The sequence below is a fragment of the Pezoporus occidentalis genome, unplaced genomic scaffold, assembly GCF_034315485.1.
Source record: "Pezoporus occidentalis ecotype Australia unplaced genomic scaffold, CSIRO_AGI_Poc_V1 ctg5, whole genome shotgun sequence".
NCBI classification, from domain to species: Eukaryota; Metazoa; Chordata; class Aves; order Psittaciformes; family Psittacidae; genus Pezoporus; species Pezoporus occidentalis.
The window spans coordinates 12,892,835-12,919,000 of NW_026915835.1; the positions used below are offsets into that span (position 1 = coordinate 12,892,835).

Below are 26,166 nucleotides of genomic sequence, written 5' to 3' on the forward strand. Positions count from 1 at the left end.
TACTTTTCATGGCCTAAGTACATCCATATAATACTATTTCAGACTAAGTTATTAGGGGACATATTGATAAAGTAACATTTATTATAGAGGTGAAAAGAAGAAAATGCCAAACAGGATGAGCTAACAGACCTTAAATGTATTATATATACTGGCTTCTACAAAAATACTATGAACACTATGAAAATAGTACATTGCTATAGAAATAATTAACTTTGAATTTTAATACAGAAATCTTGCTTTTGCAACTATTTACATCTATCTTTCAAGCCCTCTAATCCTCCCAGTTCAGAACCCCAAATTCTGGCCACGTTAAAAACCCCACAACTGTTCTGTTAGCATGAAAATTGATTGATCCTGGTTTCCTTACAGATGCATGTCTGGCATCTCTTGACAACCCTGTCTCACACCATACCTCTTTTACAGCTTTCTCTAAAAACAAGGACCTGTCCAGAACTAAGAACATAATAACTGTCTGCTGAAGAAAACAGAGAACAGCTAAAACTGGTTTTGCCCCTACTAGAAACATTTAGTTAGTTTTACAGCTTTGGCCAATAGGCAATTTTTGTATTAAACAAAACAAAACAAAACAAAAAAATCTATTTGAACATAGAATCTTTCATACCTCTTGTATTAAATCTGGCTGAAATTCCCCAACAGGTACCAAAGCAATTATAGGGAATTAAATTAGAAAAAAAGAAAAATAATAATTAAGCTCTAAGAAGCTTATCCCATAGAGACCCTGAACAATAACATGTTAAGAAAACATTATTCCACATAAGATTATTTTCCTCAGGAAGAGCAACATTTTTTTTCCTGAAAACTTACCTGAAAAATAGAAAAATACCTGAAAAATCTATGAAAAATCAAAATGTCTGGATAGATACCAAACTACTGCTCCTTTATGCACAAATGAGGCAGTTTCTCACTAGCTATCTAGCTAGTTATCTCTAGCTACATGGATTTCAGTGTTAGTGAAGAAGAAGCCGAACAGGAAGCAGAAAGGAAGCTGTAAGTATTGTAAAATAAAACAATTCAGTTCAGAGAAAAGTGGTTCACCCAATACATGTAAGACTTACATCTCTAGATGCTGCTATTTGATTAATATATTCTCCATCAGTGAAAAGGATATTCTGCCCTTCAGTATGACAATCTGTAAGAGAAAGATGTAGACTGCAGTTTATATCAACATACATACAGACACTGTTCTCTGCTTCTGTCTAATTTATTCTCATTACGGTGAGACTATGAGAGTTCTCGTTTGTCTAAAGAGAGATCTTACCATTCTGATGTTATTTTATGCTAGGATCTCCTATCAAAAGCATAATACTCCTTTGTCCCCATAAAAGTTATTAAAGCACTCCCCACTGTATAAAAGTTAAGAACTTACCATACGATTTAACTGCAAAAGCATTTAGTGTTCACCTGTGAGGGCTATTCTAAACTATAACAACACAACTGAATTATAATTTTCTGAGAGTGTTAGTCTTTATCCTTCCCCAAAGGCTTTATTTTTTCTTTTAATAAAGCCATTCTGTAAAGAAGATTTCCCAGTCCATCATATAAACCCTACAGAAATAAATGAAACAGAAACAAACCTTTCATTATTCTTTTCATTTTTCCATTGTTTATAAATTATACCAAACTACAAAACTAGGAAGGCTGAAAAACTATAAAGCATATATGTGAATATACTGCACCTCTACTGAAAACAGGTCAGCTACTTCCAAGAAAAACAAGTAAGGAAAGAATTCTGGAATTCTGCCCATATTTTGGGGGAGGGTGGTGGTGGTGAGGACAGGGGAGTGACCACCACTTTCTCTACAAGTCTGAAAGTATGACTCGACACCATCTCTTCTTCCCTTCCTGCTCTGCTGGCAAAACTACTAACATGGTATTATATGGCTTGTAAGATGCTCGTTTCGTTGATTACACACAGGAAAGAGATCTCTACTGCAGGTCAGCTACTTTACACTCTAAATATCTGCTTCATAACCGAACAAAAATCCAGCAGTCATTTTATCTAACAAATTTAATGCTAAATGAAGTACATACAACATCTTTCCAGCATACGCAGCAAGTTTCCTAGTTTTTCTAGCTAGCTGGAATGTTCTAATAAAAATAATACAGCTGGAAAACCCCACAGGATTACATAAACCCAGAAACATGTTTACATTTTCCTGCTATACTGCCCAGTCTAATACAGTATCTTACCAGAAATAGAATATGCATTAGATGGCCTTCTCTAATTCTCACATCTTGAAGAAACAGACCTAAAGTAGTCAACTTCCCTCTTAAGAGCACACACAGGTATGAACCACAAAGGCAGTAAGCAGCAAACAGGATGGAGAACAGCAGATACACTGTAGTTTGAAATATTGCTGTCTCAGAAACAATCTCTGATAGACTCTGTCCAAAGTCAGTTCATGTCACTAATTCTCTATGCTGTAAAGTGGTACTAGTGATAAAACAAAAGAGCTGTCTATAATTTAAGTTCCAAAAAGAATGACATTTCTGAAAGGTTATAGAAAATTGCTAAACTTTAAGAACACTTCAATGGCTGAAAATTAAATGCTCACACAACAGTCACGAAAACAGAATATTCTGGCCACCAGTGGATCCATATTACACTGTTGGCCAATCTCTTGAGACATTTCAAGCAGAGGCAAGCCCCACAGTAAACTTTTTTGGGTGTTTAGATGTTTTGTAGGTATGTTCATATAGAAAATCTGAACAGGGATGTTTTTGGGGTGTGGGTGTTTTTGTTTGATTTGGGGGGTTTAATGTATATGCTCTTCTGAATCATTCCTAAAATTAGCACTTAATAAGATAACATCCAGGCGCAGCATTAATTATCAAATTAATGAGGAGAGCAAAAAATGGAAGGCAAGTGAAATATCTGCAAAAAGTATATTATAGTGTCTCAGCTAGCAAGGTGCTCTTACTGTAGTTTTATTCAATATGACTTTTGAAATTAGTCTGGGGACGAAGCTATCCAAGATTACTGTATGAAGATTACTGTAACCGAAAGGACTTCTGTTTTACCTAAAGGACATTAACTACAGACATCTGTTAATCACAAGCCTCCTTAGAGCTTTCAAGAGAAGATGACTGTCAAGCACCACCTTTGTATTTAAATATTTATGCACAGGGTGGTGAGACACTGAAACAGGTTGCTCAGACTAGTGGATACCCCATCCCTGCCTGGAGGTGTTATAAGTCAGGCTGAACGGGATTTTGAGCAATCTGGTCCAGCTGTCCCTGCCCATGGCAGGGGGCTGGAACTAGATGATCTTTAAGGTCCCTTCCAACACAAAACACCCTGTGAATCTATGACAGAGCATCTTGTGCCTGCTCGTAAGTACTCTTGAGCTCGTCCAGGCTAAACTCAGCAGTACTTTTCAGAATAAGTGACTAGTCCTGAGCACCGAGATACTCATGTGCAATTTCAAAGAACAATGAAACCACATAACATGTAACTTCCAGATAACATGTAACTTCAACTTCTTCAGCTTACCATAGCAACCTTTCTAAGCATTACAGTTAAGTTCAAGATGAAAACCTCCTCTGTAAATTCAGACTCAATCTCCTAGAAAATCTCATAGAACTCAGAGATCCCTTTATGGTATTTGGACTGGAAAGACAGATCCACAGCTCAGAGACAGTGTATGAAGCTTGGCAAAAGCATTAGATACAAGAATGCTGACACACAGTCTCATAGCTCCAGACACCCTGTCAGATTTGCTAGATTATCTATTAGAGCAGAAATACTGCCCTTTGAAATAGAAGTTTATGGCTTCAAGAAGCAGATGGATCATACTGCAAAAGGAAAAGATAACATTCCATAGCTCACTAAGTTTTCTAAGGTGACGTGACTTCTAGCTAGGATCAATTCCTAATTGTATCTCCTAATGAACTCCTCAACTCCCATGCATACCTCCATGAATAAATATGAATACCTTATTTAAATGCACTATCACCAACCCAGGCATTTGAAACAGATTAACTCCAGATACAGCCATGTCTGAATACCTTACCAAGTAGGAGACATATCAGTGTTCAGCTGTTGCCGAGGTTACTGCTCTGTAGTTCTACCTGGTGTGGCTTTTCAGAACTACAAGGTGTGAGTTATTAGCAGCCACCTCTATTTAGAGTTATGTACCTACTTAGGTTTCCTCAAGATATATACCTCCCATTCCCCTTCATTCCTTCTAACAGGAAATGGAAATAACCAGAAGTGGACCCCTTTGAATTCGCCCTAGACAAAAGAACAAGACCATCTCTGCTCACAATGTAACACTGACAGAAGTGCAGAAAGTAAAAATAGCAAGTTCAAGGGCTGAAATACAAAGGATAGGCATTATGAAAACATCTAGCATCCACTTCGACACCATCAGAAACCATACAAAATGCAACTGTGTGAAATACTTTGAGGGATTTATGATTGGGTATTCCTGCAGTTACAAAATTTCCTTTTGCACTGAAAGATTAATACATTTTTTTTTTAGCAGGCATGCTCTTGTTTAATTTGTGACTTTTTACAGTATAAATACAATACAGTCTGTCTTGAAGAATGACATTTGTCACTGAGATTTGCAAAAGAAAGCTAGCAGTTCAGAGGTGTAGACTTTCAATGTGCTCGTGTCTCTCAAGCCTTGCACAAATAGCAATGATTTGTTTACCAGTGGCAACATAATTGAGAACCTCAAAGGATCCTATTAGTTGAGGTGAAGAAGTAGAAGAACAGTTCTACAAAGCAATTTAAAAATTACTGTTTGTGTTAGAAATACAGAAAGCCTGGAGATTTTTTCCTGAGGTTTCAATCAGTGCCTTTTTATTCATGTCAGGATGCAACACAAAATCTTTCTTCTGATGTATAGAATAAGGCTGAAGTTGTTCAATCAACCAGTGTCTATAAGTATATAAAGGGGGAGTGTCACGAGGATGGAGCCAGGCTCTACTCAGTGGCAAACAATGATAGGACTGGGTTTTTTCAGTGAGGGTGAGAACACTGGAACAGGCTGCCCAGGGAGGTTGTGGAGTCTCCTTCCCTGGAGACATTCAAAGTCCTGTGTAACGTTATCTAGGTGTTCCTGCTCTGGCAGGGGGATTGGACTAGATGATCTTTTGAGGTCCCTTCCAATCTCCAGCATACTGTGATACTGTGATACTGTGATATTCTTATGCCTTTCTACTGTTTTTTGTGAGTGGCTAAGAACAGATATGTTTTTCCAGAAGGTCATTAAAGGATGTTCTGAGAACATCCTCATCTTCAAAACAGAGACCCAAGTTATGAGGCTCCTTTGCAAAGAACACCCCAAATGAAAAGCCCAAACAAAACTACAAAAAAACCCCGAAACAGGTAAATGAAAATCCACAATTTAAACAGCAGGAGCACAGTTCCTCAATGTTCATTAGCCTCCTTTGATTACTGAATACAAATGAGTTTGGCCACAGTTTACTACCTAGATGTAAGAGCTACTGAAAACAAGGTCACAGCTGAGCCAAATGCTCAAAGTTTAAACAAGTGGTGAAATAAAAATTCTTTAAGAAGGGAGTTAAGCTCTTGGAGTCTTTAAATGAAAATGAGCATACATTCTAAAATGTTGCAATATTTTTGTAGCAGTCAGAGTAAGATGGAAGACCTCTGAATGAAATACTGCAGTTGGCCTAGTGCAGCAAACCAAAGTCATAAAAAAGCAGTCTCTTCATAATCTCAAAGTCTGTCTCAGTTTCTCTTCTGCTTACCTGAAAACACATAGCATATAAACATGCTACGCTATATAACCATCTCATAGCTGGAGGTTCTTACCTGGCAAAGCAACTGTACCGTCTTGTTCCAAGGTTTCAGGGTTTATTCTTATGGCTGTCATACTGTGATTATTCGCATCTCTATATAATAAATAACCCTGGTAAGAGTAACAATACATATATTGTTATGGAAATATTCTTAATTACATTAAAGGGTATTGTCAAGAGTGAAAAAAATGCAATCATCTCAGTATTTTTTAAAAATTTTGGAAACCTTTTAGTTTTACATTAAAATTAAGTAATTTTATCAACTTTTTTCCACTAATCAAATTCTACAGTAAAAAAGGAAATTTGACCCCCTTCCTCCACCATTTTTACATGCTGTAGATCAGCATACTAAAGATCATATACAGCTTTTGAAGCCATACATAGTAATGCTGTTCTCCATATGTGCATATAATTACAGTTCAGATCCACAGCCACAGTAAAAACCAGTGTTCCTGTTCCCACTTTCCAAATCAACACAAGATTCACAGGAATTCCAGGAAGGAAATGCATATATTACCCTATATAGAAAGGTGATCATTAATAAATATGTGCATTAAAAACTAGAGAATTTTTCAAAACCCTTGATTAACTACTTCAACCCCCACGCTAACAAGATTCCATGTATTTATTCTCTAAGCTCTTCAAAGAAATGCCCACAAAGTATATGGTGATTTTGGTGACAGCAGCCATGACACAAGGTTACATACAATGAGTTACATACACTGCTCACTTCCTATCTCGTAGCCAGACCTAAGGGAATGGACATATTCAGGACTACTAATTTTCTCTTTCTGGTTCTCCATGTGCAGAATACCTTCATTTCCCCAAAATCACCTATTCTGGTCAGCAGTCCATGTCAGGAAGTCTCCTTTGGTACACCAAAATAGTATCCTCTCTGTTCATTTGCGTATATATTTGTAAGGTTTGATTCAGTTACCAGTTTAGAAAGCTTTTCAGTATAAATTTCTGTCTACCTGAAACTCACATTTGAGGTTTATTGTTTATACCTATAATTCTGAGTGCATGTTTAAAAAAAAATACTGTCAAGTGAGGTTTTCTTAGCTTAAACAAGATTGGTTCCATAAGCCCCCATGTGCACATAACGTGCACAGATCCGTAAGAGAGGCAATATGGCAACTTTGCTCTCCTATCTTTTTTGATGCTACAATGCTTGTGGACCCTTCAAAGATTTTGAGGGAGCAGGGCAGGAACACATTTGCAGAATTTACGTTTAGAAAGCACTTCAGCTATAAAAGCAGCTACAGAAGGAGGCTACTTAAGTGCTCTTATAAATACACTCATTCAAGGTGACTGAGGCCAAGAAAAAATAGTATTCACCTGAAGGAGCGTTGCAGAGGCCAACATGAAAAATGACTAAGTAATGATCCTGACAACAGCAGTGCCATAGCAGGAGATACAACAATGGCTTACACTTGCTTTAAGCACAACTGACCTCAGGTGGGCCTTCCACGCATATAAGAATGGATGCATTTCACAGGGAGGTCATTAAGGCTTAACCTCAGAATACCTTCATCTGTCAAACCTAATTATAATCATCAACAGAAAAATCCAACCAACCCTTTTACTTCCATCTAAACTACTTAAAATTTCCTGAATAAATCAATCTCCATGACATTTGAAAAAATCAAACCCACACAAACTAGAAAAAATAAGTAAAGAGCATCAGACAAGAAAAAGTTTCAGTCTAAAATAACTGATACGATGAAGTTAGAAAAATCATTTCAATTTGAGCTGACTTAACCAAGCAACTGAAGTGAAATGAGACTGAAGGCACATCTTAACCTCTTTTATGAACACATACTTAGCAATAAGTGCAATTTACACATCTTCCTATAAATATAGCCCTAGAGTGACATTCTTCCAACTGTGTCTTTGGGTACAGCCACTGGGACTACATACACCTGTACAAGCACTCAGAGAAGAATATCAAAGACATTTATAGATATGTACAAGATGTCCAAATGCGTAACTCTATATAGTGAAACTGTATAGATCCTATTACTTTCTAAACTGATAAAATGGGCTCTTGAATGAAGGCATCTGCATATGTGTATTGTGCCAGTATTGCTTTTGATGACCTGTTTTGATACTAAACAAAACCCGATGTTGTGTGTGTATGCATATATATGAGACAACTGCATAATAGAATACATATTTGTACCGAACAATTTAACTTCAAAACATGGCAAAGAGTGCACTTAATTTCACAATGGGACAATGAGATCACTCATAAAAATTACTTAGTAGTTATAAGATAAAGGAAATTATTTTCTGAAATTTAATTTGTATTTTGTTGTGGGGGTTGTTTTTGTTTCTGTTGCGGTTTGTTGCCGGGTTTTTTGAGCGTGAGAAAGAGAACACATATAGTGGTAATAACAGGATTCTAAACACCCCACAATTTTTATAATGAATGGCAAAGCTATAAAAAAGGTGGCTGACATTCCAGAAACTAACTCTAAGAAAAGAAAATATCTAAATATAGTTAACTCTGCAGTGGTAACATGAACAATTATCTCTACATACGGCTTATGCACCCTCAATCCTCCCCCAACCAAAACAGCATTTCCTTATTTTACTGCAAATGTTTTAAAGGCAACTTATTTTCATAAATAGATGTTTCAAGTATTTTTACACTATTTTTTTGCAAAAGCATACTTTTACATCCACTAACTTCCTCAAGAAACATACATCCACTGACTGTACAAATCATAAATTTACATGTTAAACCATCATATTGTGGGAAAGCCTAGAGTGACAACACCAGTGAAACTTTTCATTACACATTTCTATATGTTAGCTACATCAGATGTTCCTCATCTTCCGCAATTTAAAAGTCAGTACCAAAAACCTGATTTTTACAACTGAAGTCAAAACAATGGTACATTATCCATGTAAGCTTACTCTAAGCCAAGGTCTACTTAAATTACTCATGAGGGATGGGGGGTGGGGTGCATGTTTTAAGTATTCACCTACCTGAGCATAGCCTAACCAAGACTTTTTTTCCTTTCTATTTTTGATGCGGGATGTAGAATTGTATATATGGCCCTGGAAAGCAAAAAAATCGAATCATTTAATAAATATAGGAGTAACTATTTTACAAATAATCATTTACTATCTCACAATGTCTTGAACCATATGGACAAGCAAAAATTTTAAGAAAATATTGTAAAATTCTCATAGAAATAACCAGAAAAATTTAGGCAAACTGCAGCAGAACTGATCATTAGTAAGCTCAAAGATTCTCAATGGAAACAGAACATCATAAAAGTTATTATTTTAACTGCCATTCATCAGGGAAGAATAAATCACATTACCCTCACTGTCCCGCTATATCCAGAACCGATTTTGTAAAGTCCATCTTTACACAAGAGATAGAGGAAAAAGCCATCACTCTGAAGTAGGCACTGGTCATCATCATCTACAGATATTTCTTTCAATGGCCATTTGTGCATCAAGGCTGCCTTCTTTATCCCATTACTGAACCAGTCCTGGATTTGGATTTTGCCCACCAGAACTGCCTGTACACTCCGTTGAAGAGAGTTTAAAATGGTTGGCACCTAAATGGTAAAATGAAGAGTAAAAAACACAACTCTTTTTCAAATGGTGCATTTTCTGTTCTATCTCTAACTCAAGAAAGACAAAGAAAAACCTACTCTTATTGCAAAACTAGCAAGGGTAAACAAAATGACTGAATTTACACAACAGATCTTCTCAGAACTCATGTACGCATCATTTACATAAACCCCCAGATACAGAGAAGTTTTACTGCAAGACCTGAATAGTCTGACAAGCATGGCTGCCATTATTGGTGAGGATAGCAGAGATTGCTTGCAACGTCCTTCCTGTCTCTCCCCATGCAGCTACCAAACTGAAGAGGCAAGCACAGGAAAGTGCTGTCAAGGACTGTCCTGTACTGTCATTCATTCCTGTGCTACGGACAGTTATCTCCAGAAGAAGCTGGAACAGGGATTCTGCAGATAAAACACAGTAATTATACAGAAAAGTCACAAAAATCACACAAAGCAATTTGCCAGTCAGTGTGAAATTAAAACTTACAAAAAATACATCTTTCCTCAGCCATAAGTTTAGCCCTAGAAAAGAAAGCATCCCATTTAAATAGGCCTAAAACATCCTGAACTTTTCATTCTTTTTTCCACCAGAAAATGCTGAGTCCTGATTATCCCAACAGCTATAGAAGAAAATCAAAGCCCTTCTATTACAGCGGAACACATTAACAAGAAATGGGCCAGAATTATTTTACCTGCCTATTCAGTCTACCTCATCACTAAGACGATGTGTAGGTCTTTATGACCATGATCCATGTTGAAGCACATCCCATTTCTCAGAAACAAGCATTTCAAATCAAAGCTTGAAAATTACTGATCATGTGCCTCTTTTCAAGCACTGTGTAGTGACTGAACATCTGTAACAATCAAGGTGTGAACTGAAATCCGTATCAATTTTTTTGATTGAATACACAAATAATCACTAAGGCAGCGATCAAAACAAAGCCTTCTTTGCGGCTTTTTAATACTCTGGAGCATTAAGCCTTCTGGAGCAAATTACTATCATGTTCGGAAATGGAATACTGTTGAGCCATAATATAGGAAAACATACATAAAAACTCTGAAGATGTATTTTATTTTTTATTTTACTTTTAAACAAAAGATGCTACAGCCTAGCCTTCCTCACAGTTCTATAAACCAGTAAAAACTATGAATTCATGAAAAATAATTAGATTTTAACTTAGATGGCATAATTATACACTCAAAGCCATCAGAAGTTCAACTTTAATTTTCAGTATCATTAAAAACAAAATTAATTTTCAGGGAAGCTTTTGGATGACCAGAGGAAACAAACGCAAGAATTCTGACACTTTTCTTAATAGCTTTATATAAATTGCAACATTAATTAGCTAAGCTATACATTACAACAGCAGATGGTAAGTTCACTGTAGTAGAACTATCCTCTTTCCAGTAAGACCAAGTATTTTATATCTTCAGTAAGACAAATGAATTTTTAAGGTTGTACGGTTTACCATGTTTCACTGAAATGTTGCATTACACAGCAACAAAATCCTTCATATATATACACACACATACCCCAAGATTACTGTTCTACAAAAAAATTAATGCTGAGAAAGTACTGGTTATACCATAAGGAGTTTACCCTCCAGAATAAAGTCAGTCAGTTGAGAACAAGCACATTACTATCTCACAAAAATACCTGCAAGAAACCATTTTATTCTGTCCAACACAGTAACAGATACATATTAATACAAATACAGTAATAGATGAGACGTTACCTAGGACTTCAGGAGGTTCCGATTGCAGGCCTTCTGGTTGCTGGCCCTGAAGCACATTAAGTAGGGCTTGTAGGCTCCTGAGACACAAAGATGGATGAGAAAATCTTGTCTCCTTTATCAGTTCAAAGACTTCACATAATCCAACTTCAATGATCTAAGGAAGAACAGATATTTCAGAGTAACTGTTAGTATTTTCGCATCTTCACCAATAAGGGTATATCCCAATGTTCACAGAACAAGATAGTTATTTGAATAACAAAAATGTAATACAGAATACAAAGGCATTAAATACAAAATACAAAAGAATTAAAATCAAGAACCCACCTTACACAACTGTACTAGCAAATACTAGAAGTAATGTCATTACATGAAAGCACTTACCTAAGCAGAGTAATAGTTCCCTGAAAAACTTATTTTTTTTATAATGTAAGACAAACTGTGCCTCTGAGGACTTCTAATTTCTATGCAGTTCACACTTTGACAGACCTTTTTCCTTGCTCATTAATGAGAACCAGCAAGCTAGAATTGACTTGCAGCCTGAATTCCCAAATTGAGTAATGATGCATTTGACAGCTGATACTGGCAGAACTAGTACTTTCCTCTTCAAAGCCTCTGAGATTATTTTTTGTCACAAAAATGAGGATTAATTGCTCGTCACTGGAACTCCATGTGTACTTGGACATGCATTATGCCAACAGATACAGCATCTGTAAAAGCACTGTTACAGCCACTCCTGATTTTCCCTTTTAGAATTGATGAATATTGTGAGATTACAATTATTTTCTCCACTGAATGTTTCCTTTCACTTCCTTTTCAAAGTATGTAGCAATGATGAAGGTAAAAGAAGGTGGTTAACTAATTACAAATAAGCAACCTGTCCTGGGTTCAGCAGCAGCAGTCTTTTTTCTCCTTCTTAGTAGCTGGTGCACTGCTGTGTTTTGACTTTCAGCCTGGGAACAGCGCTGATAACACCAATGTATTTAGTTGTTGCTACGCAATGTTTACTCTGACCAAGGACTTTCTGAGTCTCATGCTCTGCCAGGGAGGAGGGGAAGCTGGGAGGAAGCAGAAACAGGACATCAGACCTAAAATAGCCAGAGAGATATTCCATACCACAGCACGTCATGCCCACTATATAAACTGGGGGCAGTTACCCAGAAGGGCTACATCACTGCTCGGGTTGGGCTGGATATAGGTCAGTGAGTGGTGAACAGTTGTATTCTCTTCCCTTGTTATTTCCCTTATCATTATTATTATTGGTGGTAGCAGTAGTGGTTTGTGTTATACCTTAGTTACTGCACTGTTCCTCTCTCAACCCATGGGAGTTACATTCTTTCGATTCTCCTCCCCATTCTTCTCGGAGTGGGGGAAGGAGGAAGGGGAAGAGTGAGCTGTGTGGTTCTGAGTTACCATCTGGGTTTAAACCATGACACATGAAAGAAAGTTTCCTACCTACAGTTTCCCTACCATTTTTTCTAAGCCACCCTCTTTTTAAACCTGCACCACTTTCCTGGCTTATCCTTCTGATAAGCTAACACCTTTAAACAGTATCAGTGTTTTAGTTTCCACATGCAAGTGTTCTTGGAACATCCTTCCTGGATCCTCTTTCATTTCAAAATCTCTTTAAGACTCCACTGAATTCTTTATGAATGCTAATAGCTACATTACCTTTTAGTTATATTTCAAATGACACATCTACAATCACTTGCTAATTCACTTAACACAATCCCCAAGGAGTCAAATGCAGCTCATAAACAAGGGGAATGGCTCTAAACTGCACGAGGAGAGACAGGAAGGTGAGATACTGGCACAGGTTGTCCAGAGAAGCTGTGGCTGCCCCATCCCTGGAAGTGTTCAAGGCCAGGCTGGATAGGGCTTTGAGTAACCTCATCCAGTGGAAGGTGTCCCCGCCCATAGCAGGGAGTGTTGGAACCCTCTATTTACTTTGTGACTTATCATCCATGAAATTTCAGTTACCAAATTGCAGTTACATGACTTTGTTTTATTCCTTTTCAATTCTCCACCACTATATTTGGGTGCCAACTCTGCCCTTCAGATAATGCTACCTAAACACAAGCACTTATAAAATTCTAATTTTCTAAGCAACTAGAACATCCTACATAATCACTGCTGCAAGAACATTTTTAATTCAGTGTTTGGTTTAGAACAAAGAAAAAGTTAATATGAATGCACTTTTTAGACTCAGAACAACAAAAGGAACCAGGATTCATAGCATCAATAAGCTAGCAATAATCAAAACTAGATGCACAGAAGTTACACAGTACAAAACCAGCAAATCAGCAAATTAAGAAAAAAAAAATCAGTAACTCCTATATAAATTATAAGCGCAGAAGTAGTGAACAGTAAAACACCTACCCTGTTGAACTGTAAGGTCCAAATTCTTAATGTGCATTACTATAGTGCCAAAAGGCACTAGAGCCAGAACAGGGGATGATCAAAAAACTAAGGTAGTAAGAATAATAGGCAATTATTGCAATTACACATATACCTGGCAAATCATCTTGGAAAACACTCTGCCAGTTGAATTCCAATAGGAGAGAGATTTATTCTTTTACAGGGTAAAGCAAAAGAAAGCAGCCTTTATCACTACAGGTAGTAGTCTCACAGATAAGAGCTGCCTTGTTTACATTTTTTGTAGACCTTTGAGGCTGTTGGTTATTTTCCACTACCAGTAAAGGAGTACATGCTTAATGTTTACCTGACATTTAACTGACTTAAAATTAATTACTGGGATATACAGATCTTCCTAATTCAACAAATCAGACGATTCTGGATTAGACTGACTACAAATAAACTATAGTTATTTTCTGAGCAGCTGCCTTGTAATGCCGTTCTTTATTCCCCACAAAGAACATACCAACACTAGATGAAATGCATGGCACGCTTTAAACTATATCCAGTTACTTGCCTTTGGGAGTTTAATAGGTGGCTCTTTGGATTCCTCTTCTTCATCACTGTCCGAATCCCCACTCTGTACACTGTTCTTTGAAGCCAGAGATACAGATGCTTCCTTTTTTTGCCACTCCAACACACAATGGCGGACATTGCAGTAAACATTAAAAGCTGAAGGGTTGCTGTGTAATTTGATATCTGGTATGGTTATGGTACTCTCTAGGTTTTCAGTCTGAAAAACAAGATTAGTTTTAAGTTTATTAGAAGTTTCATGCTTTGCTAAATGTAAGTAATCTCAACAGTCTGAAATTTTGGCCAACCAAACGAGTCTCAAGCTGGGGACTAAACTTTCCTGTTGAAGTACCAATTATATTTCAGGGAAGAAAGGAGGAAGATGAAGGTATTGCGCTATATTCCATCTGGCCTTAGTCTCTGCCTCTCATAACTTGTTGAGGACACTGGGACGGAAAATGAAAACGGCTCAGGCTGTGGAATGGTCCAAACCTCTGCCACAGTAAAAAGTCTATTCTCTTCTTAACAGGGTCAGTTGTCAGGGTTTTTTTAATTATCACTGGATTTTAAAAGCATTATTCTACTTGTTCATTTTAACCTCTTATTAAATAATAATAAAATATAAGCTAAATGTAGATTAGAAATTAAAAATACCATTACTTGTTTTGTCATTAAATGACAACAGATGGCAAGTTCAAAAACTCCCCTGGCAGGATGTTGTGAATAATAATTTTGTGACTAATAAATACCTAGTGGACAAACTACCGAATACAAAAATCTATCAAAGCCTATGGCATCACAAGACACCATCCGGTTTTCACAAGCCCCAGGCTGCAAAGTAAGAGTTGGGAAATTGTTCTGAGAAACTACCACTACCCTGCCCCTCCTGCCCTTGGCATCTACTAGCGGTACACTACTGTCAGCCATTGCCAAGACAAAGAGCCTCCACGAAGCTGTCACTAGACTTGGAAAATTATTAGGGAAAAAAAAAATTAATTCTAAAAGCATCTTTTAAATACTGACCTCTACTCTTCCTTTCTGCTACAGTAAGATGGGACAAGAAATGACAGACTTAAAAACCAAAATGCCACAACAACAAAAAATCCCTAGGCAGGGTTATACTTTCTCTTCCACTGTGCATTACCAAATACTAGGCTGGTTTGAACACAGGCTCTGAAAAATTGGACTTCAAGCATATAGGAGGAAGCAATTCCCTGTAATACCCCGATAGAAACAGAAGGAACAGAGACTACCTAAGCAGAAAAGGCCTAGGTTAAGCATGAATGACGAAAATGTTTCAACATGCAAGGAAAAATTTGGAGGGTAAAAGACAAATATGCCTCAACATGCAAGGAAAAATTTGGACATACATTAGGACAGACTGAGTCAAGGTCATGACTACTATCACAAGGCTATTTTGGTTTGTTTCTTGTATTCTTGCAGGGCAGTGAGGGTAGAGGCTTTCTGTCTTTTTATTGAACTGGTATTGTGAATGACAACCTTCATTTGGCAGGAAAGTATGCAACAAACTGTATCACAGTGATTCAGAACTGATCAGAGTGGAAATACACATCTATAAGAACAGTGATAGGAAAGAGGACTTTAATACAAAACAAGGGAAAAGAAGTTTGAGAACCATGAAGTGGATAATGTTTTAATGGGGTGGCTTATTCTGCAATATAGGAGTCACAACTTTGTATATCAAAATACAGCAATAGTTCACAACACATTTTTATCTGTGGTTATTATTACCAGAAATAACACTGGCTTCTAAGTTAGATCATTTAACAACAGATTTTACAAACCTTAAATAAATAAATAAATAAATAAATAAAAATAGCTTCAAAATATTTCAGTTTACACATTTCATTTTACTTTTGACTATATTATTATTCTAACTGTACTGGTACATATTTGCCTATCTTTCCTTTCCATTATTACTACAAAATTATTGCACGCTAAAACATCAAGAATCAATGACTTACTCTATACCCTATTTTATACAACACAGACAGTGTGTTAATTTTTTACCTGTGTCAGTGTTAGCAGTAAGCACAAAACAATAAAGATGGAATGGGGAGAGGAGGGGAGAAAAAAAGCAAGCTGGAAAAGGTTCCCTACAAACTTACTGGAAGTGTGGGGGCTTTCTCGCTTGCTTTTTTAGCACAACATAACTTCTGCCATTAGGGCTTGAAAGATCACGTAAGTTTGGTCCTTGTTAAGCATGAGTGTCTTTGAAATAATAAAGCTGATGTTAAAGTCCCACAAGAACTCAAACCTCACATTAATCCAGTATCACAATGCATCACAATAGATTTGGACTGATATCAATGACAATGAGCTACTACATACTTTAAAATATATTTGGCACCAGAAAACTAAACAGCTGTAACACATGACTCCTCTGTATGTCAAATATCCATACATATACTCCAAGAGTTTTTCCAGCTGCTGCTAAGGCAAACACACAAGGTAAGCTTTCAGCTTTAAAACTAACACAGCTGAACTCAGCTTAAAAAGAAAGAAAATTTAGTAAGTTTCCGATGCATTTCCTAGTTTACTGTCAGTTACAGGAAGACAAAAGTATCTGGAATCTCTTAAATATCTCTGTCTGAAGTTCACTTATCTAATTAGTATCAGATATTGCAAATATAAAATCTGTGAAGAGTTTCCATTCTGGTTTTCTTGTCAGGAGTTCAGCTTAGCCTTTGTTCCGGAACAGCCTCGGTTTTGTAGCTCCCATAGCCTCTTCTGAAATAGGTTGGTCAAGTTAACCAGCACAGATCATTTCAGACATGACAGTGCCAGACAAAACATCAATGTATGTTTTCTTGCTTATTAATGAAAAGCTGACTAATTTTCAGAAATTAACTCCTTCCTTATTCTTAATACAAATATTAAAAAGTCCCTTACCTAATGTGTTAGCTTTTAAATAGTAAGCACTTTAACCGTTCTATCTTTCTGTGTTCAGTGTCTCAGCCTTTTACGACAGGGCAAACTACAGTTACATACAGTAATCTCCTACCCCGACTTCAACAGCACAATATTCTCCAGAACCCAAAACACCCTGCTCTATCTGAACAGTGAAGCACTAGAATATATGATTCATTAGTTTAATTTCTAGCTGTTATGCTAACCCACTGTATAAATTTCTTATTTCATACCTCTATTTTCTCTTCACAATACCATATCTGAGATCTGTAAATTCTTTGAAACTAGAAGTATATTATACTTCATTCTGTTATACACTCAAAAACTACAGTAGCAATCCTAACACAGGTACTTGAGAATTTTGTCAGTTTAAAAGGACGGGCCTTACGACTGCATGAAATAAATCCCTTTTTGAACAGTAAGCTGAATAATAAGGGTTGTAAGAACAGGTTAAAACTTAAGAATAATTATGACTTTCACCATTTACCATCTTTCACTTGAGGAGAATATAAAAACTCAACTGAATTAATGTTAAATGCATAAGCATACAGATGCTTGGGATGCCTAAAGGCAAAAAGAAAGGTGCTGAATGCCAAGACATTTTCTGGTTGGAGAGTAGGAACAGAACTTCCAAACACCACCTTGTTCTCTCTCCCCCCCACAAACTTCACTATAAGGTAAACACCACTGACAATTTATTCATGATGGATTTGCTCAAGTCTCTGAGGAGTTTAAACTATAATATTTATAGTTTCTGGATCTTCAAAACAAACATCTGTTCAAAAGTGGAGGTATACAAGCAGGTTGTATTAACATCACTTTTTTATTTCTTTTACAAAAGGCAGAAATGGAGCTGATTAAAACAAAAAAGAAACAGAAAATGTTTCCGCTCCTCTAACGCACATACTCATTCAGCGAGCACTTTCCATTTTTTATTTTCTTCAACAATGGCAGTGGAAAGTATTAATAACAGATATCAGAAATTTTTTCCATATGAGGCAAGTTTTTTCCTCTAGATTACAACAGATTCCTAACCTCACTCAGGTCAGATGCACTGATGATATCAAGTTACGAAACTGGGACTTAAGTTCATCTCATCATCAACTGGAAATTTCCTTTTCTGCAACTAATGATAGCTATGCCACTGGGTTACTCTTCTATGCTACCACCAGTACAGTCTTGCTACCAGCTCCTAGATTTTGACTTAGAATAGATCCTGTCCTGGGTTCAGCAGTAGCAGTCATTTTTCTCCTTCCTGGTAGCTGGTGCAGTGCTGTGTTTTGACTTCCAGCCTGGGAACAGTGCTGGTGATACCGATGTTTTCGGTTGTTGCCAAGTGATGTTTACCCTGACCAAGGACTTTGTGAGGCTCATGCTCTGCCAGGGAGGAGGGGAAGCTGGGAAGAAGCATAGACAGGATGCCTGACCCAGACTAGCCAAAGAGGCATTCCATACCACAGCACGTCATGCCCAGGGCAGGGGGTAACTGAAAGTTACCCGGAAGGGCTGGTAGACTGCAGGGTTGGAGGAGGTATCAGTCAGCGCTTGGTCGGGCTGGGGCAGGGGGGCGAGGTGGGGGGGAGTCGGCTGGCGATGAGGTGTTGTATTCTCTTCCCTTGTTATTCCCTTTATCATTATTATTATTGCTGGTAGCAGTAGTGATTTGTGTTATACCTTAGTTACTAAACTGTTCTTATCTCAACCTGTGGGAGTTGCATTCTTTTGATTCTCCTCTCCATCCCTCTAGGAGTAGAGGGAGGGAAAGAAGGTGGGGGGGAGTGAGTGAACGAGTTGCCTGACTGAGTTTAAACCACGACAGATCCCTATGAAAGTCTAACCACTAACTGTATCTACAGAACCCCATTTAATAATTCTTACATCAAAATTAAAAAGTCTATTTTAAGTTACAACAATTCTCATAATGATACTGCAATTCATGTTGGCACAAAGTACTTCTACATTGCCAAGGAAAATGGTAGAAGATTAAGACAAAATGTTAATCAACTTCTAAAAAACTCAATGAAGCAGTTTATTAATTTTGCACATATCTAGGATTACTAATAATCCAATCAACTGCTCTAGAGCTATGAGATATATTATGTCAAAAACTCCACCCTATAGCTTGTTTCTTGGTATTAAGAGTACCAAGATTCACAGAAGTATGAAATAGCTTTACATGACACTGTGCATACAATGAAAATCTACAATCATATTTTCTGCACCTCCAAATGGCCTTTTCTTAATGGCTGTTGGAATTCTGCAATCCAAAGCACTTACCAAGTATAGAAATGACTAGAAGCCCAGCTTCCAGGATGCCTTAGTGAAGAGCAGATGATAGGCTCTACCTTTCTGCTCTCCCAAAGCATTTCGATTCTCAAAATATGAAATTGCTACCACTTTAAAAAAAAATGGAGCATCAAGACTGGAAAACATAACGATGCTTTTTGATTTAGTGACTTTCACATGAGCTGTAAGAAAGTGGGACATTCTGAAATTTTTGTCTTTTTTGTTTCACTTGGTACCATCGTGAACTGAAAATGCAACATCTTAATCTAGATACATGATGAAACATACATTATAGAACTTAACAGATATCCAGTATTCATCACATCTTCTGTCTCAAGTGCTGCAAAACTTTATTTGTGCTAGACAAAACATTTTAAATCAATTTTTATGGAAAGGAAGAGCAACTTTTAAACACAATGTCATTCTCACAAAATGTACAATATTAGGCCTCAAAAAGAAGATGCTAAAGCCATACAAGGTGAGGTAACTGTGATGAAAGATCATTCTGATGGTCAGGAGGACTAACGCATCTTTTTCAGATGAACAGAGGATTTCTGAATGCAAGAAACCTAATTAAATCACTCAAAAAAGGTTTCTGTATTTTAGGTAGACAAAAGAGCAGCAGATTATGTTCTCCAAACATTTAAGAAAAAATTAGAATAATCTTTCTCTTGAAGTTTTAAGGGAAATTAAAGAAAAAACAATCCAATCCTGAGCTACTGAATAATGAAATCAAAATAAGGCCTGAGAAATTGCAATGCCAATGTACGTAAAGAATCATGAACATAGCTTTAATACATAAAGGTAAAATTTTATTTATTGTGTGCTACTTTTTTTCTACAAGTAACACATAAGCCTCTTATATAAAAGAGGCTCTTATCTAGAAGGTAAGAGGCTATTTTACAAGAGAAAGAATGAACTGCAGAAGCCCATACTCTGATGTGTGACTTGTCCTTGTAAACATATAGTCCCTGCTGAATGGAAGGATGCATTATGTAGCAGAGGTTAAATGGCACAGATTTGGTTCATATAATAACAGCAACCAGACTCACAAGTACCATTTTTATTTAGCCATTTGTAATGTTCCTGCACACTCAAGAAGCGTGGAAAAAGAAACCCTCTAGTCTCCCCTTACACTTGTCTTACACGTAAACATTTTTCCCAAAAGATTACATCCATACATAGCTTATTTTCTGACCAACTTATTTCCTTCCTCTTGAACCAGATGACTGCAAAAACTGTTTATTCTCAGATGGGATAGAAATAAACTATAATCTAGGAAAGGAAAGTTAACTTGTTAAAGATAGATAAGGCTATAATAACCATCTGATCTAATCTGTGCATAACAGAGCATAGAACCTCACCAAATTTTTCTTTGGACAGTTCAAACATCTCTTGGAAAGGGATGCCCTCTTGAGGTTTAAACACCAAATAATACAAAAGCTATTGAAAACACTACCAAATTATTTGAGTAGCTATCAGTGTTTTTGATGAGGCAAATATTTATCCCAGCTGATTCACCTTATACATCTAACCATTAGCTTAAATTTGTCTGCTACATGAACTGTCCTTTCCAAAGATTTTATTCCTTCCATTTGTATAAAGCTAAAGAAGTCATAGTTTAAAAATCTGGGCTAAACAGGTGGAAGCTGATCAGCAGAAATACATTCCCTGTCTCTGGTGGACTCCAGTTTTTCAGTCTTCTTCAAATAACATTATGAGAACAAAAGATAGTGAACTCTGGCTTTTCGTCCAGTCTCTCAGCTAAATGCCCTAAGCAACACCTTTATGAGTTAATAGGAAAGTGGGGAAACTCCAAGGAGTAAAAAGGGAGGAGGGATAGGAAGCAGCAATATTCATAGGGTTGAGGTAAGTTACACAGCCTACAATTTTCTACAAATAACTGTTGCCAAAAAAAGGAAGAGGGGGGGGGGGAGTAGGGAGGGAAGAGCGGCCAGGGGCAGGAGTCCAAGGGGTTACACGCACATCTAATAATCACATACTTGTCTCTGTGTCAAAGTCACTCTTATTCAGCACTGGATTTTGAAGCCAAAACACACTGCACCCACACAGAAAACTTTTATATCTTCATTAAAAAAATAAGATAATAAACCATAAAACCAAAAGTTAACAGTAGTTCAAATACAACGATCGTAACATGACCACAGCTTAGGAAGACACTAATGCACTAACTATTGGGCTGCATTAAACACCAATTAAAGTTTTAGACTTAAAATGTTGCAACATTTGATGCTTAAATGGCAGAAATAATTTTTTTCCAGTTGCTCAACAATGACCTTTTTTTTTTCTTTTTCTTAATATTCTCTCCTCTTCAATTGCTAAATTCTCATATTTATTAAATGCAGGGTATAAATAACAAATTTTGGGGTTCCTTTGGCTTACTCTTAATTTAAGGACTTCCCAGCCTCTACCAAGCCTATTAAGAGAAAGCTCCCATCTCTGTTCAGTCTGAAAGACCCTGGTTATTAAAAAACTAAACTAATGCACACAAGATCTCTTGCTCAGTATGTCCGGTAGTGATGGGCTTTTCAATAAACCCTATCATAAGGCTCCAAATGGAAACGTGCATTTGCCTGACAATACACACATCTGGTTTCAGACATTCCACTGTAAAAATTATTCTTGTGATTATTCTGCACTGGTAAGCATGCAGATGCATTGAAAAGCCTGGTGGGGAGCCAACAAAACAAACCAACCAACAAAAAAAAACCAAGGAAACAACCAAAACAAAAAAACCCCATAACACCTCACTTCATCAGTAAACAAAGTTTGGTAAAGACAGTCTCACATCTTTAGGTTATCTTTCCCTTTTCAGCTACATTCTTCATGCAATATACAATTTCCTGCTATCATGCAGGAATAAGCTGGAGTACCTTCCTCTACCTCAGAGACTCAAAATACCAATACTCTGCTTGTCAACCCTGGCTTGCCTTAAAGGCTGTCTAGAATACAGGCATCACTAAAAGACATGCGAAAACCCATTATGCCTTTCAAAGACAGATAAATCTCACTTAATACTTCAAGTAGAAGACATTTTAAATCCAAGAAAAATCTTGTAAACAACCCTCCATAGGCATTAAGTGCAGAGATGATCAGTTAGTGCCAGATCTGTAAATACTGACAAGAACCAGCCTTTAGGATGCTCATATTGTCTTTGGCCATTCAGAAGGGGTCCTACCAATCCGTTTATGCAATGCAAATAAAACCAAGAAGCATACTTGACTGCCAAGCTTGCAAAGAACAGGAGTTCTGGATTTAGCTTCTATTTGGCAGTTGAACTAGGGCACCACTATCCAGAAAGACAAAGTTCCCTTTATATAGTAACAACGATGAAAGATGAAGAGTTATTTTAGAAGTACAAGTTTCTGACAATTGACAGAACACACAAAGACTAACTACTTTCTGAAAAATTTCTTCAAATTTCTAACTTGGTTTTCTGTATTGACAGTGGGTCTGATAACATCATGACAGGAACAGGGCTAAAACTGCTAGTATCATAGCAACTGAAGAAAGGGCTGGAAAATTCAGTTTGGACCAGAAATATTTCACTGTACAGTACTGGGAAGAGAAAGTGAAGATAAGACCCTTTTATACCATAGTCTGGAGCTGCACTACTTGAGATAAGTAGAACCATCTGGTAAGTATCCAAAAAAGGCAATACCAAGTGAAGAGATACAGAACTTGCTTCACCCCCCCAGAATCATCTGTCTTGAGATAGAGGAACTACATGAGGTGTGGCAAACAGGGATAACATGGCCAGTCTGATCTACAGTCTATTTGTATTATAAAAGCATTCAACTGTATTTTTACTGGATATTCCAGCGGTTCTTCAGAACTATTCCAGAAATGAGCTACTTTTTTCTTCACCGACTACACTGGGAACCTAGGAAGAAGCCTCCATGTCTGCAACAGGCCTTCACGAAAATCCCCCCAAGACTCCAGCTTAAACAAGTAACAGCTCTGTAATACAGAAAGAATGCAGTAGAGCACTATTTTAAAATACTGCTGCTTCTGCCTAGATTTCTTGTCTGCAACAAGTAAACATTTCAATGAGGTTCACTGTTTCTGCTACCACGCATTTAAAGGGATGGGGGCAGAAGCTACACAGGGAGAAAATATTAATAGAAACAAAAAGGTATCATCTATTCCATTATGGAGGAATTCCCAGAGGTAACTTTGGCTTCTTAGACACTAAATGCTCCCTTTTGCCTTTAGGTGATATGGACAGAACTCCTTGCAGCAGTAGTCTCCAACTGTTGGCTAGACATGCATCTTTTGAAACTTAACTGTAAGACCAACATGTCTAGCTATATTTACACTTTAGGAACCAGAGAACATAAAATGCTCTTCATATTGTTTCATGATGAACATCAGTAGCAAACACAGTTGAATAAGGTTAACATTATAGTTGTAGAATATAGTAAACATACAAACAAACTGGCCTATTATTATCTTCTCTAAACAAATTGCCAGTTTCATTTCTTTTCTCATATTTCTCTCAGTTGAAATCACTTTCATTTTTGAGTCAGAACCTTGTCCAGTTAGTTACAGACTTACCTTGTTGCGTGTTTTGACTTTCAATTTAGTCTTCTGTTTCCTTTTCAATTTTTTCTTGCTAAAAAGTTTCTTACTTCTGAAAAAGAGGAGAAAAGCCATGAGAACAAAAGAATTAAACTCCTTCCATGCCCCATGGTAAACAGCAGCAATAGCAGAGGAAAAAAAATTCTAAATGATATAAATCCTTTAGAGGAAAAGAAGTCCTCTAAAATATTTTCTCCTAAGCAAAGGAAACCAACAGAGGCAGAATTTCAGAGTATAAAGCACATAAAATGATGGTTTCCTAATGCTTCACTGCTTTAGGGGCCTTTAGTCTCATCAATTTAAGCAGAAGATATGCTAGGACAGACAAAAAAATACCTGTATTTTATACTGTTTTACCCTACTGTTTCTATTAGAAGTCCATTAGTGCCACACCAATGCTAGAAACAAGAATTACTGATGATCCTCAGTAAGATAACCCGTTCTATTGCTAAGGAATGCCTATGTTTTGTGAATGCTTTACCAGAGAAAGATTCAGACCCTCCAAGACAAAAAGGAAGCTTTAAAAATGTATTATTTGGCAGAAAGTTCAGCTGGTGGAAGAAACCGCAATTTCTGAACACAAACTTTTAAATTTTTGTCTGGAATTTCCCCACCCTCAGTTTACAGACTTTTCATTTCCATTTCTTTACATTATAGCTTTAGCTAACATAAACTCTTCTAATCCTCTTCGGCTCACACCTCATTCCTGTCACATTCTCTCTCCTCCACTTTACTACTAAGTTAAAAAAATGGTAACACCCCCCCCCCAAAGACACCATACACACACATACACAATTATTTTGTCACCATCACTGAGATTACTCCAAGATGAACACTTTTTAACCTACTCTACATTTCTCTGGTGTGTTCAGATTACAAACCCTCTGCAAAGAAAAAGTGCATGTTATCTGTGCAGCATACAACTCATCCTCTACAGGACTTTAAACAGCTACTAACACATTCTGCGTGCCACTTAAAACATTACTCAGTTCACAGTTCAGAATAGTTGGGAAAATAAAACTATGGCATCTGAAAGTCACAGGTAGAAAGAAGTTGCACTTTCAGATAACAAATTTGAAAGAGATTGAGAATCAGGAGAAACCTAGTTATCTTATTCAAAAAAAAGCCCTCGTCTAAATAAAAAATTCGAAAGACTAAAAACATACTGATTACTAGTCTCTCCTGTACAGCATTCAGAATGCAAGAGTATACAAGTCTCATGGTCCAGCAGTCAAAAGCTGGTGACTAAAGTCTGACCAATGGCCTGGCGGTCAGACAATGAACTCAAAGAACACCTGCAGAGTATCCCAAGAAAGCTACCTGCTAGAAATTTCATTGTATTTCCCATCTTCACATATTAACAAAGAATTAGTACATTCCTCATCAAGATATTTCCTGAAGAAGCAAATCAGCTGACCACTTTTCATACAAGAAACAATTCTGGAGTTAAGTGATTCAGTGATTGGGACCCCCCCCCTTCCCTCCCTCAGTAACACTTCACCCTCCCAGGTAAATTAAAGCTTACAAGGAGAACCTAGGTAACCTCCCAAAGTTCCTTCAACAGCACAGTTTCAATATATAACAATATATAACCTATTTAAGAAGGGTTTAATGTGGTTAATTTTATTCTGCTGTCAAACATGAAGAACAGCGCAGTCCTTCCCATTCTGTAGCCATTCTCCTCCGTCTCTGGACCACATAACCTTTTGTCAAAGTCCTGATAAAGTCCTGATTTATTTTTGATTTCTTTTGAACTCTCTCAGTCCACATAAGTAAACCACACTGACCAGAAACAAGTAAACCACATTGACCAGAACTGAAAAAGAGACTTATTATTTGCTGTCAAGAAAAGGAAGAATTGCCTCATATGTCTTCAAGGTCACACTTCAAACTATTTCAGGTATTATTTGGCAGCTTCACAGCAATATGCTATGGCAGACCTATGCAACCCAGACTAACGTGAAAACACTTTCCTGCAAACCTCTAAACTGAGCTTCCAATACCCTTTCTCTAGTTGTGCCTTTTATGCCTCTAATTATGCCTTTTAAACACAGTACAACTTGCACTTTCCAGAGACAACCTGATAAGCACTGCTTTTTTTTCTTCCCTGGTTTTGTTTTTTTTTCTGGGTTGTTTTTTTTTTTTTTGTAGGGGGTGGGTTAGGGACACTAAATTGCCAAAATATTTCAAATTTAACCCTGCTTGACAAAATCCTTGCAAACTCTCCAAATTCATTATGGTCTGCAAACATTCTAAGCACTTTTTCTTCTTGTAAATATGTCACAGGATCAATGCCTGTA

General features: G+C 37.1%; 1 protein-coding gene across 12 annotated transcripts in view; it reads right to left on the bottom strand.

Moving 5' to 3' along the window:
• The window catches only part of MYCBP2 (MYC binding protein 2), a 182,715-nt gene that overhangs the window by 133,000 nt on the left and 23,549 nt on the right, over positions 1 to 26,166 (bottom strand). For 11 of the 12 annotated variants that reach the window (XM_062636926.1, XM_062636928.1, XM_062636931.1 and 8 more), the window contains exons 2-9: positions 23,843 to 23,918; positions 14,052 to 14,267; positions 11,123 to 11,276; positions 9,592 to 9,788; positions 9,132 to 9,374; positions 8,791 to 8,862; positions 5,810 to 5,906; positions 1,077 to 1,150 (exon numbers count right to left, since the gene is read on the bottom strand). In XM_062636926.1, coding sequence (XP_062492910.1) covers positions 1,077 to 1,150; positions 5,810 to 5,906; positions 8,791 to 8,862; positions 9,132 to 9,374; positions 9,592 to 9,788; positions 11,123 to 11,276; positions 14,052 to 14,267; positions 23,843 to 23,918 — 1,129 coding nt within the window. Of the gene's footprint in view, positions 1 to 1,076; positions 1,151 to 5,809; positions 5,907 to 8,790; positions 8,863 to 9,131; positions 9,375 to 9,591; positions 9,789 to 11,122; positions 11,277 to 14,051; positions 14,268 to 23,842; positions 23,919 to 26,166 lie in introns of those variants that run through there. The other variant, XM_062636933.1, reaches the window with a different exon arrangement.